The 19215-nt window shown below is 42.4% G+C and overlaps 1 protein-coding gene across 1 annotated transcript in view; it reads right to left on the bottom strand.

Annotated features, from left to right (window-relative positions):
* The window catches only part of rgs3a (regulator of G protein signaling 3a), a 167589-nt gene that overhangs the window by 57290 nt on the left and 91084 nt on the right, over positions 1-19215 (bottom strand). Inside the window, 1 exon segment of the mRNA XM_034095308.1 lies at positions 16318-16452. Within this exon segment, the coding sequence (XP_033951199.1) occupies positions 16318-16452 (135 nt within the window).

A 19215-nucleotide genomic window follows, 5' to 3' on the forward strand; every position in this document is an offset into this window, starting at 1 on the left:
CTCCCTATCGCTCCTCTCTCAGCCTCCCTGTCTCTCACCCTACGTCTCTCTAGCCATGTGGAGGACTAAATCACTCGTCCCTCGCAGAGAAACAATGACCAAACACCCAAAATAAATGCATCCTAAGGAGAATGTAAATAACCTCATGTTGACAAAATACTGCCCATAACTCTTGTGTATTAAGTGGGAGTCGATACTACGAGGCAATTGTATTAAAGAGAGCTATTAGGGAGGAAGGAAGCATGAGTGCATGGATGGAGTAATAGAGAGTAATACAAAGACAGAAATGAAGAAAATAGAAAGAAAACAAACAGAAGAAGGTAGAAAGGGTTAAGTTAAATAAATCAAAGCAGCGCATGACACTGACACCCAACTCCTCATATGAGAGTGTCATAAAGATGCCTCGTGATAACTAAGCTTTTATTGCTTTTCCCTATCTTTCCAGCCATCTCTCCGTCTTATCTCTATAAGACTAAACCACTCCCTGCCCCCCAGCAGCAACAATATCAGCAACTCAAGCTAACCACATACACCAAAGCACCATCAAAATGTATTTGCATGAAACCTCTTCTTCTTAGATTAGCCACAAAATAAGATGTGCTTTAAAGAAATAAAAGAGATGGTCCATAAAAACCTACCTGTCAAGAGGAAGCAGTCCCAGGTTACAATCCACTTAAGGCAGATATACAGGCACTCCACACATCCCCATTAAAGTGGCCTACTTCCTCTGACAAACTGTTGTGTTGTGTTTGTGGCTGGGTAGCTGAGCTGGTGTGTGTGATTCTGTCAGTGTGGGCTAGGCCAACTGAACTGTGCGTTGAGAAAAAGAGAGGGAGTGAGCGAGGGAGGGAGGGAAGGAGGGAGAGAGAGAGAGAGGGAGAGAGAGAGAGAGATAATGCCCAAGAGGCTAAGAAGGTAAACTCCCAAGCTGCACAAACAAGTGAGAAGGAAAGAGGGAAGGAGCGAGAGGGAGGAAATAGCGGTAATGCGAAGAGACGAATGAGCAGCGAGGGCTCAGGGAGAACATATGCATGCATGTGCATGGGGCGTATATCCACCCAACATACTAACTGGTCTCCATTATTGCAGATTTGTGTGGGTGTCTGTAAATATTGTCTGACATCTGTGTCCATTTGTGCCTGCACTACCGCCCTGCGTTTCTTTGTGAAGACATTAAGGCCCTATGCCAGGTCCCACAGGATGCACAAAGCACACAATGGACACATATCCATTGTAAACACAGGCTTACATGCGTAGTTCAAGTTTAAACACACATGTTCCTGACACACAATGCAGCTATTAGGTCATAGGGTAAACATACAGCATATGTAAGAGGAACCATGCTTGATTGTCAAAATCTTAAAAGGAAACACTCACATTTGAAAGCATAATTTCTATATAATGGCTGTCAACACGCAGCACTAACACTTAGAGGTCATGTGTGTCAAATACCAACTGCCAATGTGGAAAATGTCCCTATACTTCCTGGTTTTGTTGGCACACATCAAAATGTCGTTCTATTTTCGGATATTTTAAATCTGGAACTTTTGAATTTTATAAGGTAGAAGCTCTCACCAATAGATTAAACCCCAGTACAATCGAGCAAGACAATCTACATTAGGATGTACATTTATAGGGCGTTGTATGTTAAAGTATGTCAGTGGTGTGCCATTATTCTTTTATAGTTTTGGTCTAGGTCACAGTAGATTTTCATTGTGTGACTATTTATAGATATCTTGGCACTCTGAAATTGATTAAGTCATAGCCTACCCCGATACCCTTGACTTGATGACAACAATGCACCATTTGTATTCAAACTCAAAGAGGCAGAGACCGGGAAGAGCATCACGAAGCCTGCACGAGGGCTGGAACATGTTAGTACAATTTGGTTTAAGACTAATGGCAATTTCTGACTCCAGCAGCATGGCTTTACCTTTTGTTCCATAAATGGTAAATGGACTGTACTTATATAGCGCTTTATCCAGTCTTTAAGACCCCTCAAAGCGCTTTACATACTACATGTCGTTCACCCATTCATACTGAGCAGTGTATGTTAGGACATGCACTAACATACATACACATTCACACACCGTTGGCCATGCCATCGGGAGCAACTCAGGGTTAATTATCTTGCTCAAGGATACATCGACATGTTGACTGCATGGGCTGGGATCGAACCCACAACCTTCTGGTTGAAAGACGACCGCACTCCCTCGCAGCCACAGTCGCCCTTCAGACATACAGACATTTACTTTTCGAAAAATTGCTAAGAGGCCGATAAGACAACCAAACGTCTAAAGCATCAGTGTTTCATGTTGCCTTTAAACAAGTAGCTGTATGATAACTTTGGCTTTGTATCTAAATATGGTATTCTTCGTAAAAATGTACTTTGGACGAGGTTAAAAAGTTAAAATCAACTAAACTAAATCATGACATCATTTGCCTACATATCCTGGCACGATCCTAATTTGTGTCTAACGCTATTTTCTTTTGCAGATTGTGTGACAATTCAGTAAAATATAGTGGACATTTGTGGTGTGTCTCGTTAGCAAGCAAACATACCTGCTGTATCTGAAAAGCTAATTGAACCCCAATGATCTCTCTCACTCTATTCTGTAACCTTTCTCACACTTATCTCAAGAGCCTCTCAAAGCGACTCAGACGAAACGTCTTTTATCTCCTCAGTGTGACTAGGAACATTTGACAATGAAAGGCAGGAGACACACACACACACACACACACACACACACACACACACACACACACACACACACACACACACACACACACACACACACACACACACACACACACACACACACACACACACACACACACACACACACACACACACACACACACACACACACACACACACCACACACACACACACACACACACACACACACACACACACACACACACACACACACACACACACACACCTGCTGTCTCTTTATACGGCTGATCGAGTCAATGACTATCTGTCAATGACAGTCCCCTTCAAGAGGTAAATGTCCCACACAAAACAAGATAGTGTCGTTAACAGCAGGTAACAGCTCGATAGTAATTACTGTGAGGGGAAAAAGGACAGAAACTCAAAAGTGTTTACACTGGTACTGAGTCAACATAAACAGCTGTAGAGCTCCTCCAATAATACGTTGTTCTACATAAATAAACAGTCTAAAATAAGGCAATCAGAGATAGTCAAGTGGTTTGGTTCCTTGTTTACTCCCTGCCAATGAGCCCCGATTCACCTGTCGCCATCGTGCACCAAATTATTTAAAATGTTAAAATATCCATGCAGAAGCAAAACCCTCCAACCAATCTAAAAACAAAAACTTGCTGCGCAGCGTGAAATATCTGATTATATAAATGAGAAATTTAACACAGAACAACAGTTGTAAACAAAGCAGGCAAATACAGCTACTTGCACACACCACCTGAATGCAGTAAAACTCTGTGTGACTGATATTTACACCATATTTACAGTAATAACACACAAACAGAATAATCTCAACTATAGAAATCACCAGAGAAAGCTCTGACTTTGACCTTCACACCAGTAAAAAAGAAAACAGACAACAATACATTACCTTAGACACAGGCATCTGAACGCGTAGTGTTTGCTAGTATGAGTTAAAATGTGTTATTGTTGGTGTGGGTCCCAGGCACAGTTCATCCACACAAACACACACTGACAGAGCACATGTGCAGCGTGAACAGAGAGCGTCTGCTAATCCAATGTGAACATATGGGATTTTTTTCCTGTCCGTTTGTCTGGATATGTCAGTGCTTCTTTTCTCCTCCTTTTGTTTCTGAGAGTGTCTGTGTTGTTGCTGCAGTCCCAGCTTCTCCCCTGGCTCGGTAATAACGCGTGTGTTTCAAAAGAGAGGGGAGGGAGGGAGAGAAAGAGAGAGGGGAGAAAGACAGAAAGAAAGGGGGGGGAAGAGGGATTTGGTGAAGGAGGGGAAATGAAGACAGATGGAATCAGGAGATACAGAGGTGTGAGAGTGAGAGGAGGAATTATAAAAATGTGATGTATGAGAAACATAGAGGGAAAGATGGTTATGAAAAGATCAAATGCAAGTTAGTCTCTGGAGACCGAAGAAGTCGGGGTCCTTCTCTCGCTCTTTCTCTCTATATGCTATTTTTAGAAGTTGCTCAGTTGCAAATCAAAGCACTGAATCAAGACCTATCAAAGAGCAGGATGTTAAGGGCCACGTCTTTCACACCTAATAAAAGGCACACAGGCGCGCACACAGACACACACACACACACACACACACACACACACACACACACACACAACACACACACACACACACACACACACACACACACACACACACACACACACACACACACACACACACACACAATGACCATGTGTCTGCATCGGCCCTGAGGGGAACTGTGTAAAAGCTATTCATCATGCCTTATCTATTCATATCATGTGCTAATCAATTCTGGGCTTTTCCAAATGGCTATTTTTAAACCTCTTCGATAATACTGCCCATACCACTGTCGTCCTTACAGTCTCTGACTAAAGGTATTCTAAAAACATTTCTAAATGATGCTTAAAGTAATGATTGACATCATGGAAGTAGAATATCAACTTAAGGTGAACTAGATTTCAATGTTTCCATTGCTTTCCATTTTTTCTTGTTAATATGTGGCAGGATGCTTTACAGTTCTTATTACTGTCATTAAACACTTGTACTTATTGAAGACGTCAAATAGACTCCCGTCACTTGCAAATTAAACTGTTGAACTGCTCCATTGCAGGCTCAGCGAAGTACACGTAATTTTTTGGAGTATTGAATGTGCATAATTCAATTAGACAGTGAATGGATTTTATAATAGGCTGTGCCTTATTAGGAATGAATCTGCCGGGCTCATATATATCCTTGCTCCTGTGCCATTATGTAACACAGTTAAGAATAGTTAAATGTGAACTAAAATAAAGCCAAACAGCACTCCATCAAAGGGAAATCATTAATGTTTGAAGAGAGAGAAGGGAATTAATCCTACACTACAGGCCACAATGAATAACATCCAGGGAGAGTGTGCGTGCGTGTGCGTGTGTGTGTGGCCTAGCATTACTATACTTGTGGGGACCTAAATCTGTTTACACAGTCACGTGTGGGGACTCGTCTCCCTTATGGGGACAAAATGGAGGTTCCCATGAGGGGAATCATTAATTTTAAGGTGAAGACTTGGTTAGGGGTTAGGTTAAGGGTTAAAGTTAGACATGTGTTGGTTATGGTTAAGGTTAGGATAAGTCTCCAGGAAATGCATGTAAATCAATGAAGTGATGTGTGTGTGTGTGTGTGTGTGTGTGTGTGTGTGTGTGTGTGTGTGTGTGTGTGTGTGTGTGTGTGTGGTGTGTGTGTGTGTGTGTGTGTGTGTGTGTGTGTGTGTGTGTGTGTGTGTGTGTGTGTGTGTGTGTGTGTGTGTGTGTGTGTGTGTGTGTGTGTGTGTGTGTGTGTGTGTGTGTGTGTGTGTGTGTGTGTGTGTGTGTGTGTGTGTGTGTGTGTGTGTGTGTGTGTGAGATAGAAGCAAATCAATACAATGATAAAGATATTGATCGTTCAACTTCTAATAATCTGGATGCAACAACTACAGTATCCAGATTATTGTGCAGTAGAATAAGAACATTGAACCACAAAAAACATATTTCCAGGTAGTTTGCTAAGACCTTATTTTAGCAAAAAAAAGGGAGTTTGAGATAGTTCTGAAACTTAAAAACTAAAGAACTAGAGACGTACTGTAGCAGTAAGTGGCAGACATCTCATAAAATACACTGGAGTTAAAAAGTTATAACCTCAATATAATAACTCTTGGTTCCTCGTGTGTGCTCAGTTTAAACCATTTCTAAATGTGGATGTCACAGTTCGAAACACAACACATTTCAAATATAGCACACAGAGTACTGTTTGTGTAGTGTGTGTGTGTGTGTGTGTGTGTGTGTGTGTGTGTGTGTGTGTGTGTGTGTGTGTGTGTGTGTGTGTGTGTGTGTGTGTGTGTGTGTGTGTGTGTGTGTGTGTGTGTGTGTGTGTGTGTGTGTGTGTGTGTGTGTGTGTGTGTGTGTGTGTGTGTGTGTGTGTGTGTGTGAAGAAGACATACAGAGACGACAAATGGAATTCATCCGTGCCTAATTAGAGACAATGAAGGGGAAAGCATGTGTCAGTTGCAGAGAAACAAAGAGAGCGAGAGAAATGTTAATCATGTGAACGTGTGACATAACAGATGCTGCTCATATTTGACCTCATATATAGATCATTTATTTACGACCTTGGTTTCAGACTGCACATTTAAACAAAGTGGTAATCTTGCAAGACGGGTACCAAGAACGAGCCTCTCACTGCTCACGACTATCCTCACATTCTCCTTTACAACAAACTCCCTACTGTTGCGACTTTCTTTAACACGCTAATACTAAGAACCTACGACTGTAACTGCTGCTGTCTCAACAAACTTTCCTTCATCATACATTCACTCCAAAAGTGCTTCCTCTATTAGTCTGCAAAAAACCTCTCACCCTAAGCTCATTGTATAGTATACACCATAGTATACACCTTTAAGTATATCTCAGTGAAGTACACTTGGGCTAATACTATCTGTATTCTTGTAATCAGACTAGTTTAAAGGTCTCCTATTATGCTACTTTTAGGCATATATTATGGGTCTCAGATATATAAAAATATATAAAAAAACATGTCTATGATGTGTTTTGCTCAAAATACCACACAGATCATGCATGACAGGTCCCCTTTAATACATATTCTGACTAAATTGGCCCATTGTTTAGTTGATAGTAGTATACTTCAAAGTATTCCTTCAGTGTACTTGTATACTACAGAACTACTTTATGATACTGTGTCTATTTAGACTTGACGTATAGTTAAAACAACTTTTGCTTTTATTATTTTTCATAATATCTACTCTGCTTACAATAGTTGTTGGATTTTTATACGATGAATTCCTTTTCTGAGGGAACACCTGATACCTTTTATTGTAAATACACATTTTCACTCACCCAGTTAGAGACCATGTATGGGAAAACATTCTCAAGGGACCTTTGACCATTGACAAACAGTGGTGATGTCGATGAAAAAAGCAAAGATAACAGAGACCCGCGGGGTGTCTCAGACGTCAATTGGCGCTTGTAGCACGCGCAAAATGCGTCACACAGACTGAAGAAGCAGTCAAGGTGCATTAGCCGGAATGAGCCTATCAGGGGAGCACATTTGGTAAACCTGCAGCTATTCTGAAGACTCGACATGCAACGCTTCGAAACAAAGTTGGATAGGAGCACATTCTGCCAAGTTGACATGTGTCAAGACCCTGCTGCTGTGTGGCCCTTCAACAATTTTAGAGACAAAATGGGGGGGAAATTAATTATTCAGTTTTCTGATTAATTCTGAGGGGGAGCAATTGGCTTTGTTATTTTGTGTTGCTGCTTGAGATTCAGTGTGCGCTCGTAGTGAGATCTTCTGCTCCAAAGATGCATATTCACTGAGACTTCCTTTCGGTCCAGAGCTTCTTGTTCATTGATTGAGTTAGCCCGCGGTGGAGAGATGGGTAGAAGACAGGGGAGAAGAGAGCCCACCACTGTCAGCACTTACGGTAAGACAGAGAGGGACTGATAGAGGGTCCTTGTTGTTATATTGCGTCACTGCTTCCTTAAACATGTTCTCATCAATGTGAAAGGAGTAAGCAAGAGAAAGGGAACAGAACAAGCTGCCTCGAAACCTTAACAACCTCAACATACACATTAGCAGCTGCAGCAGCCATCTTTTTCACCCCCATGTATAAGATTTATGCAACTTTAACTGCAGATAGTTTGATTTTGTAGAATTTTGATTTTGCTCGGAGAAGGAGTGCCAGCATTGCTCATCAAACGCTTACTGTGTGTGATGAAGTGCAGCTGTCATTTTCAAAATGGCCAGTCCTGTCTTAATTCTCATTTGAGAGCATGTGTGTGTCTGCAGCTGAACACATTTATTTTTCCAGCAGCTTAGTGGCTAATGCTGCCCAGACAAGAATGTACCGGAAGCTTTCTAAGGAAAGAGCTCACAGGTTTATAATGGCTGTGGGGTACTACACCACAAGGTTAAGTGTTAAGTGTTTCTGTACACGAATAAAAAAATAAAAAAATAAAAAGGGTTTAAAGACTTGTTATAAATCAAGAGTTTGTAGACTGCATTGGTTTTGCTGATTTAGGATGCCACAAGATTCTTTTAAAGATCCCATGACCATTACAAATGTTTTCAAATGTGCGGCTTTTACTTTGAAGGGAAAACACATTAAATGTAGAATCACATGAGTTTGCCCCACACTCTGAACCACCTCTGTAAAGCATGTGATGTCCCAGTGTGAAATGTGATGTAAAATAAATAAATATTGAATTCAATGTTTCACTGTAATCAGTTTATTAGAGCAATGCTGCAGTTTATATAATACTGTAAAAAAAGTCATTAAACGTTATTAACACGTAATCTGGAGAAGAACACAGAGTTACACCTTAATCTGAATGAATTTGGAGTTCTCATTCATAACACTCCGTTCGATGTCTCACTATGAGATGCGCCTCATCGCGGAGCAAACAGAAGCATCAATCTCATTACGCCAATCCTGATTGGCTGGTGATCTTGACGTCAACGTCAGGGGAAATCACCCCTATAAGTAGCCTGCGCCACGACGCATGCGTCATTCAAACACCTCTTCTCGCTTCAGAGCACATCTCTAATGGTAGCCGGGCTAGCTTAACAGTCCACAGACTGAACCAAAAGCTAATTTCGGTCGACGGGCGTTGGCCGGCTACCCTATTCTGCCCCCCCAGAAGAGTATAGTACTAACGCACCAGTTAGTATTATAATCAACCTCGCCATTCTTCCTCAGGAATTAAGGTAAGGTTTTGATTGTTCAAGCTAGCAACACACCTGCTGCTAGCTTGTTTTTTCCCTCACTGCCGACACCACGGTAGCGAGGACGGATTTTTTACTTTTCTCTTCCACGAAGGAGAAAAAGGATTAAAAGGATATTACCACACCAGGTAATATTCTTTGAGAAAAAAGACCCACACCGTCCTTTTTCTATGGATTAAAGACAGGTTGGGAAAAAAAAATTCTCTCGACGTACCTGTTACGAGCGGGTCCTCTTCACGCCACGCAGCGTATAAGATGAACGCCTCTCTCCCTCACACCAGAGGAGTCAGGAACTCGGAGGCTCGGCTCTGCGGCTGCGGGTTGAAAGTGTCAGGCACAGACTCACACCAGATCTGTTCGTCCTGCCTCGGGCTGGAACATGCCCAGGAGGCCATTGACAACCCCGGCTCGTGCGGGCATTGTGCCCGCTTCACTATGAAGAGCCTCCGCCGAAGGTTAGCACAACAAGCTAGCCTGTCGGGACAGGACCCCCTCATGTCCACTGGTTTGCCGGCTGGCAATCAAGACACGTCCGCCGCAGAGATGGAGCCCCTCACTGGGTCGGTCTGGGGCTCATCGACAGCGGCAGCCGCAGAACCGGAATCCCGCGCCATATCAGGCCGAGACCCGGTGGCGGCAAGAGACGCAGGAACGGGGCCCCACGCTTTACCAAGCTGGGGCTCCCGGCTGGACCTCACCATGGTTTCACCCGCGGAAGATGTCCTAGAGTTACACTACATGGAGGACGAAGAGGATACCTCTGAGTTCCTCCTGTCTGACTCGGATGAGCAGGAAGACGACATCTTCATGTCATCGGCTCAGGCTGCAAAGCCGGGAGCGATGGCTGCTCTCCCGGGCGATAGCACACCAGCTTCGCCCTGTCTAAGCATGGACCTGCAGGCCGTGTGTCAGCGCACTGCGTCCAGGCTAGACATCCCGTGGCCCGAAATGGCCAAGGAGACCTCCAGGTCCCGTTACGAGGGGAAACATTTTCCCCAAACAACGAGGACGAAGAGGCAGGTATTTATGAAGGTCGCCCGGTGAGGGGTCTCTGGAGCAGAGACCTCCAGCGGGCGCACATAAATTACCTGGAGCTTTTAGCGGTGTTTCTCACCCTAAAACGCTTTCTGCCTTTCCTCAGGGGACATCACGTCCTCGTGAGGACAGACAATACGACCACAATATCGTATATTAACCGGCAAGGGGGTTTGCGTTCTCCAGTTACACACACTGGCGCGCAAACTGATCCTATGGAGCGGTAGACGTCTCCTCTCTCTGAGAGCGACGCACGTACCAGGAGTGATGAAACTCGGGGCAGATCTACTGTCCAGAGGTATACCACTTTATGCAGACTGGACTCTACATCCAAGGATTGTGAGCCAGCTGTGGGTGCGTTACGGCAGAGCCGCGGTGGATCTGTTCGCATCGAAAGACAATGCTCAGTGTCAGCTGTTCTTTTCGATTTGCGATCTAAATGCACCGTTAGGCGTGGATGCACACCCCCGGGCCTTCTGTACGCGTTCCCACCCCTGGCTCTGATACCCCCAACTCTGGCCAGAGTGAGAGAGCAACGCCACACACTTATCCTGATAGCTCCGCACTGGCCAGCTATGTACTGGCTAGCGGAGATATATCAGCTGCTGTGCGGGCAGCCATGGCAGCTCCCACTACGCAGGGACATACTGTCCCAAGCGGGGGGGGCGATCTTTCACCCACACCCAGAGCGCTTGGCTCTATGGGCCTGGCCCGTGAGTGGTACAATCTGAATACAGTGTGACATGAAGCTGACCCTGGCAGCTGCCAAGCGAGCCAGTGGCACTCATGCGCTATCTGTACAGTCTTCAGGCACTCGGTTCGCCCCAGGGCAAACAGAGTGTGGTTGAAGCCCAACCCTGCCTTTATTTTAAGGCGGTTGGTTCAGGTACCATATTTAACATTGAGGCATCCTCCCCGCCACTGTTTTCCTCCGGGGAACAGTGGCCGGATTTGCCGTGTCCAGCCCGTGCTTTACGCACGTACAGGGACAGATCAGGGGTGCTTCGTCGTAATGACCAAGCCCCTTGTGTCCTAACCCTTATAAGGGCAAGCCTGTTACTAAGCAACAGCTCACCCACTGGTTTGTGGAAGCAATTGCTGTGGGGCCCATACGAGTCAGAGTTCACAGGCACCCTCGGGTCCACGAGCTCTCTTGACTCAGGGTCTGGCTGCATCCTGGGCTCCGTCCAGGATGTCTCCCATCCAAGATATTGGTCCTCGCCGCTCACTTTTGTCCGCCTCTTAACAGTCTGGACGTTCTACTCCCAGTATGACTCAAGCAGTGCTGGGCACCTGATTGAGTCAGAGCTCTACCTGTTAAAGTTCTGGTTGGTTTGGTGATTTTCGAGATAAGCTCGTCTGGCAATACGGGAGCTACAATTTCCCATAGTGAGACATCGAACGGAGTGTTATGAATGAGAACTATAGGTTACTTACGTAACGCCAGTACTCAGAGTAACATGAAGTGAGATGTCTCACCAGACGGCCCTCCTTGCTATGGTGAAGCGAGAAGAGGTGCTTATTTTGAATGACGCATGCGTCGTGGCGCAAGCTACTTATAGGGGGTGATTCCCTGACGTTGACGTCAAGATCACCAGCCAATCAGGATTGGCGTAATGAGATTGATGCTTCTGTTTGCTCCGCGATGAGGCGCATCCCATCGTGAGACATCTCACTTCATGTTACTCGAGGACTGGGGTTACGTAAGTAACCTATAGGTATTATGTGTTACTGAAATCAACTAAAATTAATCAAATCAAAATAAATGTAAGGCAAAGCTAATATTCTGATCAACTTTTAAATCAGCATGACATGCAAATTGACAGTTGAGTTAATCATCATAAACATTTCCCTCAAATACTCTGTTCAACATCTACCGACTTTAAATTAAGCTCCATACAAATGACAAAATGGCAACTTTTTGCCCGACTCAAAGAATCTTCCAGGGCAAAAGGGCTCATATCCAATTTTTGTCTCCAAAGGGAAGCATTTAAAGCGATCACAGAGTGGAGGCACCGAGGCACACTGTGACGGAGTAACCCCATTTGTTGGAGAAACATGAATGAAAGAAGCAACATGGCTCTGTAAGATGTTTGTTTCCCTTTGGATTGGATTCTGCTCTTTCAGCACACTTGAACATTACTCTCGAGTAAAGTGCAAGCTTCAGCTAAGTTTGGATTTACTGGACTTTGTGCATGAGAGGACAAATGCAGTTTGTAACACAATGGAGTATGTTCTGGTGGAGGCTTAGCAGTACCAATGGGGCACAAATTAAGTTATTTTAGCACCACCAAAGGAATATGACTCCATGTCCAATTATTGGAACATTCTCCGAAATGTTTTGAACTTGAACTATTTACATTTTATAAACTAGTGACTGTGAAGAGAGGTTAAATCAAAGCACTCATTTAAATAATTATTTAAGGCATTGTGGCAGACTATTAATCGTGTTTGTTGTCATTTTGATATTCACTCTTTTTAAATGTATATATCCAATGCATTTACAATCTCTAAAAAAAGATTGACCCAGATATAAAATTACATAACAGAAACGGCCTAACTAAATTACACAAAACACAATTTTTAAAGTTCCCATGCATCAGATACGCTACTACAAAGGCATCTTCCTCATATCTCCTGCTGATTTACATATAATTAAACACAGTTGACTGAATACAAACTATTTGCCTCAAAGGTATTCTGGAGAAATGCAATCAAAAGTGAACTAATTTGTCAAGATGTAAAATGTTATGATTAAACATGTATTATTTTTGCCTTCAGGGGTTCAGATTTCCCTTTAATAAGAGTTCACAGTAAAAGGTTCTAATGACTGCACAAAGAAAGTGTACAGGAATATCTCCACAGGGCAGGACAAGCATGCAATGCACACTTGAATGTAACATTTATTTGCGATAGCACTATCAGTGTCTGAATCGATTGTCCATCCTACGCGTGCATTTTAAGGTGTTTATTTTTTAATAAAATAAAACTTGGGTTATCGTATAAAACTGCAACTGACTATTCGTTTTGAGCTGTGGTAGCTAGCTTAACGATATTATATAGGATGTGTTTGTTTGTTTTTTATTAGGCAAAAATGTTGTTTCAGAGCAGGTAGGCAGGTCCCTCCTCCTATGGGACTGACTGGGTTTTACCAGAGAAAACACGTAACGCTTTGATAAGCATAATTAGCTACAAAGGCTTTGAAACATGAGGCAATGATATATCCTTCATGAATGATTGAACTTGTTAAAAACTAATGAAAATTGGAAAAGCAATCAATCATGGCAGTTTCTTTGACCATGTCTATACTGATCAATTTAGCGGTTCTGTCAAAACAGTCCAAGTCAATGGAATTGACTTTCGTGATAGAGCATGCTTTCCAAGCTATTTAGTTATTGAATGTATTGACCACAGCAATGTGTGTAAATGTGATAATTCGGTCAGCCCGTCGCACCTTATTCACACATGCTCAAAGGAGGAAACAGGCAAGGAAAGCAATGTGTACAAAGCCGCTGTGGTATAACTTATGTCTCTTGTTTGTATGAATGTTTAAATATGTTGATTTATTTGGCACAATTCACCCTTAAAATGTTGGAGAATATTCAACTACAGGCCAAGTTCTGCATTGTTTACACTTGAATATTTTTGGGTAAACCATATGTCAAAAATACACACACATAAACACAAATGAATAGGCGTTCATGTAGAAAGAGAGGCATTATAGACTGTTGACTAGTCTCTCACTCTTACTCTCTTTCATGTGCTGATGAAACAAACCCCTAATGAGCATGTTGCTCATTAGGGGTTTGTTTCATACAGAAATGTCACACATGTGTGACATCTCAACTCAAAGCTATGTATCCCTTTTAACCTTTCAGCAAAGTTAACTGGGTTGCACTGCTTTGAAATGTAGGACGTCACTGCTAAAATCTATTCATTAAATACCGATATTCTATATTACAGCTTCAGATCTTAAACTATAATACTACCCTTTTTCCACATTCTATTTTGTCCAAAGTTTATCAGATTGAAAATCGCCAGCACCAAAAATGTAACCAAAAAGACATTTCCTTGACAGGAAAATAAAACGTTTTTTTTAAAGATTGTCCTGCTCAGCTGTAGGAATGCTTGAATGACCAAATGCCCCACAAGAATCTCATTCACCGCTCTGCAGCAGCCAGCCACTTAACAAGGGCACTCGAGTGAGCCCACAGAGCACTTACAGATCAGTTACAGTGAATCCTAACAGCACCATGCACCACTACTGTGTTACATTTCAAGTAGGGGTGGACTGACTTAATCCAACCGTGATTTAGATTGTTTTTAGAAAAGCATTAGAAAACTTCACATTCTGCACATGGTTGGATTCAAATAAACGTTACTTATTCCAAAAGTGTGAATCATTAGAAAGAACAAGCTACTAAAATCTGTATTTTGATGTGAAAGGTGTGGCACATAGTGACAAACCCAGAGAATCATCCAATACTTGGCAGTTCCAAGTTGGTGTTTTTGGTTGCAACAGGCAGCTGTTTTCAGCTAAAAAGATTAAATAAATATGTCTGTCTAGAGCCATTAGCAGCTACACAGCCAGATATTGCCATCAGGGGTTGCCAAAGACCAAAAAGAAAATGGCTTAAAGGTTCGTCAGGTGGACTGACGCATGGCTAAACTTCAACGCAGATGGTGCTACAATCTGTATATGCTGGACCCAAGGCAGTTCAGATCAGTGGTCTTTTCCACCTCGACTCTAGTGTTGAACACGGAGTCCCCCAAGGCTGTGTGCTCAGCCCCCTCCTGTTCACGCTGTACACCAACAACAACCCCTGGACATGAAGAGAACTCTGTTTTGAAGGTTGTGGTTGTCACTACTATGTTCAGCCACATTACAAAAATAGATGAGATTATATACACAGGAGATTAACAATCTTGCAGAGTGGTGATCAGAGAACAACCTATTGCTATCATTAGCAAAACCAATGAGTTTATTTCTGTTTTTTCTACATTAATGGAACTGAGAAAGAGCAAGTAAAGCTCCTGGGAATGGGCATTATAAATGACCTGTCATGCTTATCTCTCATCTCCATCCTGGTGAAAATAGCGCAAAAAACATTTATTTACAAACTGCAGTCCTTACTTAAAGGTGGGGTAGGTAAGTTTGAGAAACCGGCTCGAGATACACTTTTTGTTATATTCCATGGAATGCTCTTAATATCTCGATAGCAATGAATATCTTAAGTGCTTTGACAAAAAATCCATAAAAAGATGTCATCTGTGGAAGCCGTAGTACTGTAAAAAGCACGACCAATCATTTTAGCCGGCCCGGCTAAAGTAACTGGATGGCCTACCTGCCTGTCAGCCTTCCATCTGTGCACAAACTTATCTCGTGCCCTCATTGGTCATGTGCACGTTCGTGTGTGTTGGAGGAGGGGCTCTGTGAGGAAGTGGCAGATTTTTTCCGGCTGTGTATTTTCAAATTCTAGAGCACTCGAGCTGATTTCTCCAAAATTACCTACCCAACCTTTAACCCCAGCTTAGTGCTGCTTTGTACTGTGAGATGGAAGCTGAACATAAAAACAAACATGTCAATGAGAAGACAAAACAGAGAAGGTTTTCCTTTCTAAAATCACAGTGAAAAACTTGAGAGTTTGTATCCAAGTTGTCTTGTGTGGTAAGTGTTTTTAAATGATCACAATAAATACAATTCATGAGCCAAAGTTCTGTTAAAATACACAAAGTGCAGTAACAGCAGCAGAGCTGCTTTCGCCTGAACCAACCCAACCTTTAACCCCAGCTTAGTGCTGCTTTGTACTGTGAGATGGAAGCTGAACATAAAAACAAACATGTCAATGAGAAGACAAAACAGAGAAGGTTTTCCTTTCTAAAATCACAGTGAAAAACTTGAGAGTTTGTATCCAAGTTGTCTTGTGTGGTAAGTGTTTTTAAATGATCACAATAAATACAATTCATGAGCCAAAGTTCTGTTAAAATACACAAAGTGCAGTAACAGCAGCAGAGCTGCTTTCGCCTGAAAACATCCCTCTTTTGGCATTACTGAACAGAGCAAAAAAAGTATTAAATGCAGTGAGTTGACACTTAAATCCAGCCAGATAAAAGGCAGCATTAAACTTGGCAAAATAAATGTGAGAGCTAAGTGGAAAATCACAACGGTTGTAATATGAGCTGCAGGAAAGCGAGTGTGATGCTTGGAAGAGTATGGTGCTCATAAGGTATCAGTGATGGGGGAATGAACATATATACGCATTTCCATGTGTTCATGTGTTTAGTTATTTATCTTTGTCCTCAAATACAATTGGAAATGTTCCTAGATGTGTGTGTTCATGTGGCATACCTCATCAAAATGTTGAAAGGAAGCCTCCCTCCTGTGAAGCTGGAGCTGCTTGTCAATGTTGTCCTTCAGGCACTGACACACACGGCGCTTCTGGTCTGCTGAATATACTTCCAGGCTGAGCAGGCAGTCACACTTCTGAGAGAGAGAGGGAGAGAGGGAGGGAGGGAGAGGAGGAAGAGGGGTGGAGGAAGAGACGTCAGGCAATTAGGCATGTACTGTCAGAGAAGCAGAGAAGAAGTAGCCTAACCCTTCAAAAAAGTAAAGCATGAGCGCACAAAGTACAGGAGGATTACACTAGAAAGTATGAATGTAAAAGAATGAATGAGCCCTCAAGGTACAGCAACGTGTGTGTGTGTGTGTGTGTGCGTGCGTGCGTGCGTGCGTGCGTGCCCAAGTGAGCACAGTAAGTGCTATAAAATAGAAAAGTGAGTAACAGATGTAAGTACAGTTTCAAAGGTGATGCAATGTGTGTGTATGTGCCAGCTTTTGAAGTTAGTGTCATTATATGCATGTTTCATCTCAGACTTGTATTTTTGCACATTCAGAAGTCATCTGAACTTAGTTTACATGTCACCTTGAACTGTAAAGCTGCACAGGCGTCTAGGTAACAAAAATGCCAGCATTAGTGAAATTAGATAATGGCTAGTATCCACTTCGTGCAGAATTTGAGATGCTGACGAAATGATTATGTGCCCAATGGCACTCCTAAAAGAGTACAAATCAATACACCCGTGCTGGGAAATACAAGATAATAAATATTTAACAAGCAGCAGTGTACATCGGGTGTACATCGAGTTGGCACATATTTTCACTTAAAAAGGACATAAATACCCCTCGGCTGACTCTCCACGACATTCAGAATCTGTGTTTGAGCTCACTGATGTCCAGATTAAATCTATACTCACTTAATGGCCCCATTTGCTTTTTGGTCATGATCCCAGCAACGCACTTTCGATAAATGACAGATCGTATTAATCTTTTATATAATTTACAAAACTCATCCATCCTAATTTGGATTCTGAGAGGACCTTTTAAAAAGTGTAAAAGGTCCAGTGTGTAGGATGTATGGGCATCACGCGGTGAAATTGCAGATTGCAACCAAATAAATATCTGTCGCTCATTCGTCCTCACTTTCCAAACATGTAGAACATATTGTGGCTTTCAGGTAACATAAAACATACAACATGACTCTGTAGAAGAGGACCTGCTTTGTATAGTGACAGGAAGGGCATTGATTCTTAGTTGCAGGTGATCATACACTAAACAAAACATGATATTGCATTTTTGCTAATAAATCCCCTTAAATCCTGCACAACCAAGTTAATGGGAGTACAATGTCTAGGATATGAACATGTTGTCTTGGTTTGAGCGGCTTCACAACTTAAAGTTATTGAATGGAACCAATGCAAGGATGACATGTTGTTAAAATGTTCTTATTAGTCTTTCATTCAGTTCAAAAAGGAACATTTACATCCCTTTCTATTGGCTGCACTGTTTGGATCTCTTGCCGCAAATGTTCTTAATGGGCACATGTTTAGTTACCCTCACGTTTATTAGACTATTTCATATTCTTTTACAATGGCCACATAGCACTATTTGGGCTTTGGTGAGAATTATGAATGTAGTAAATGCCTCCATGTTCTATTTCCCCACACACACAGACTCATAAATCAGTGCACACAGGTACAGCACGTTTTATAAATGACAATCCCTGGCTATAAACCATATCACATTCAGTAATTGCATTTTCTATTGAAACACAAAATGTATGGCTCTCAGGGTACCAACCATCAAATCACTACCCAGTCCTTCATGCACTCATACACTAATACACACTCATATCAGCTCCTCTTACACCTCAGCTGGCATATTGACTTAATAGTTTTCATTATTCTTACTTTTCTGATTGAAGTACAAAATGAAAGTAACCTTTTGTGTTCGAGTACACGTTTTTCTCCAAATCATTTATTTTCCAATTTGATCATTTCCATTTACCTCGGTTGCTCTGCTTCCGGCGGTGTCGGTAAAAATGATTTGTATCCTGACATTTTTAGGCACGAGTCAGACTATAAATAGGATTTTTCCATTTTGTTCAAGTTTTCAGAGATGGACTGGAGTCCTCAGGACTTAACTTGACGTTCACTGCCCTGGTCAGTTGTGAATCATGATGCTACTTTATATGCCTGTTTCCTGGCTGCATGGGCTATTGCATGCCATGCTGTGTTGCATTCTCTCAACTACCTGTCTCTTTCAATGACACTCAAGGTTCTGCTAAAGATGGGGATGCTGCTGAAAGGGTCAATTGGCAGAGTGTGGTGGTTCAAGCCTTGTTGCTGATGCTAATGTAAGGGTAAAATGCATTGAAGCGCAGCACTGTGCAGCATAAAATTAATTGCATGCAGGGCATACTGTAGATGTTTGTTGATAGTAAATGTTGAATATTAAGAAGAAGGAGAACAGAATACTGTGAGGCCAACTTGTGCAGAAAGAAACAAAACCAAAACAAAAGAGGAATTCTCCTCAACAGAAAAAGTAAATAACATCATCTTCAAGTCAAAGGGGAGGGATAAATAGACAAACAAGATAGAGAGGTTGGTAAGCCAAAAGCCATTATGATATTGAGCCCGACAGTTTTCAATTGCACGACAAGATGATGAAGTAGGGGCTTTTTCATTGTTGATGTCCTTTGATATCCATCATTTGGAATGAGTCCAGGTCTATAAGGGTCACAGAGGCCATAATACTTGGAACACACGCAGACGTCAATGTAAAGAACTGGCCCCGGGAAACCCTTATGATATTGCTGTCAATTAAATCTCATAAATCTATGAGGTTGTGTTTTTAGGGGTCAGGAAAGGACAGGAAAACCTCTTCGGACACGTGTGGGTAGGGCCATCG

This window comes from Pseudochaenichthys georgianus, chromosome 12 (genome assembly GCF_902827115.2).
Source record: "Pseudochaenichthys georgianus chromosome 12, fPseGeo1.2, whole genome shotgun sequence".
NCBI classification, from domain to species: Eukaryota; Metazoa; Chordata; class Actinopteri; order Perciformes; family Channichthyidae; genus Pseudochaenichthys; species Pseudochaenichthys georgianus.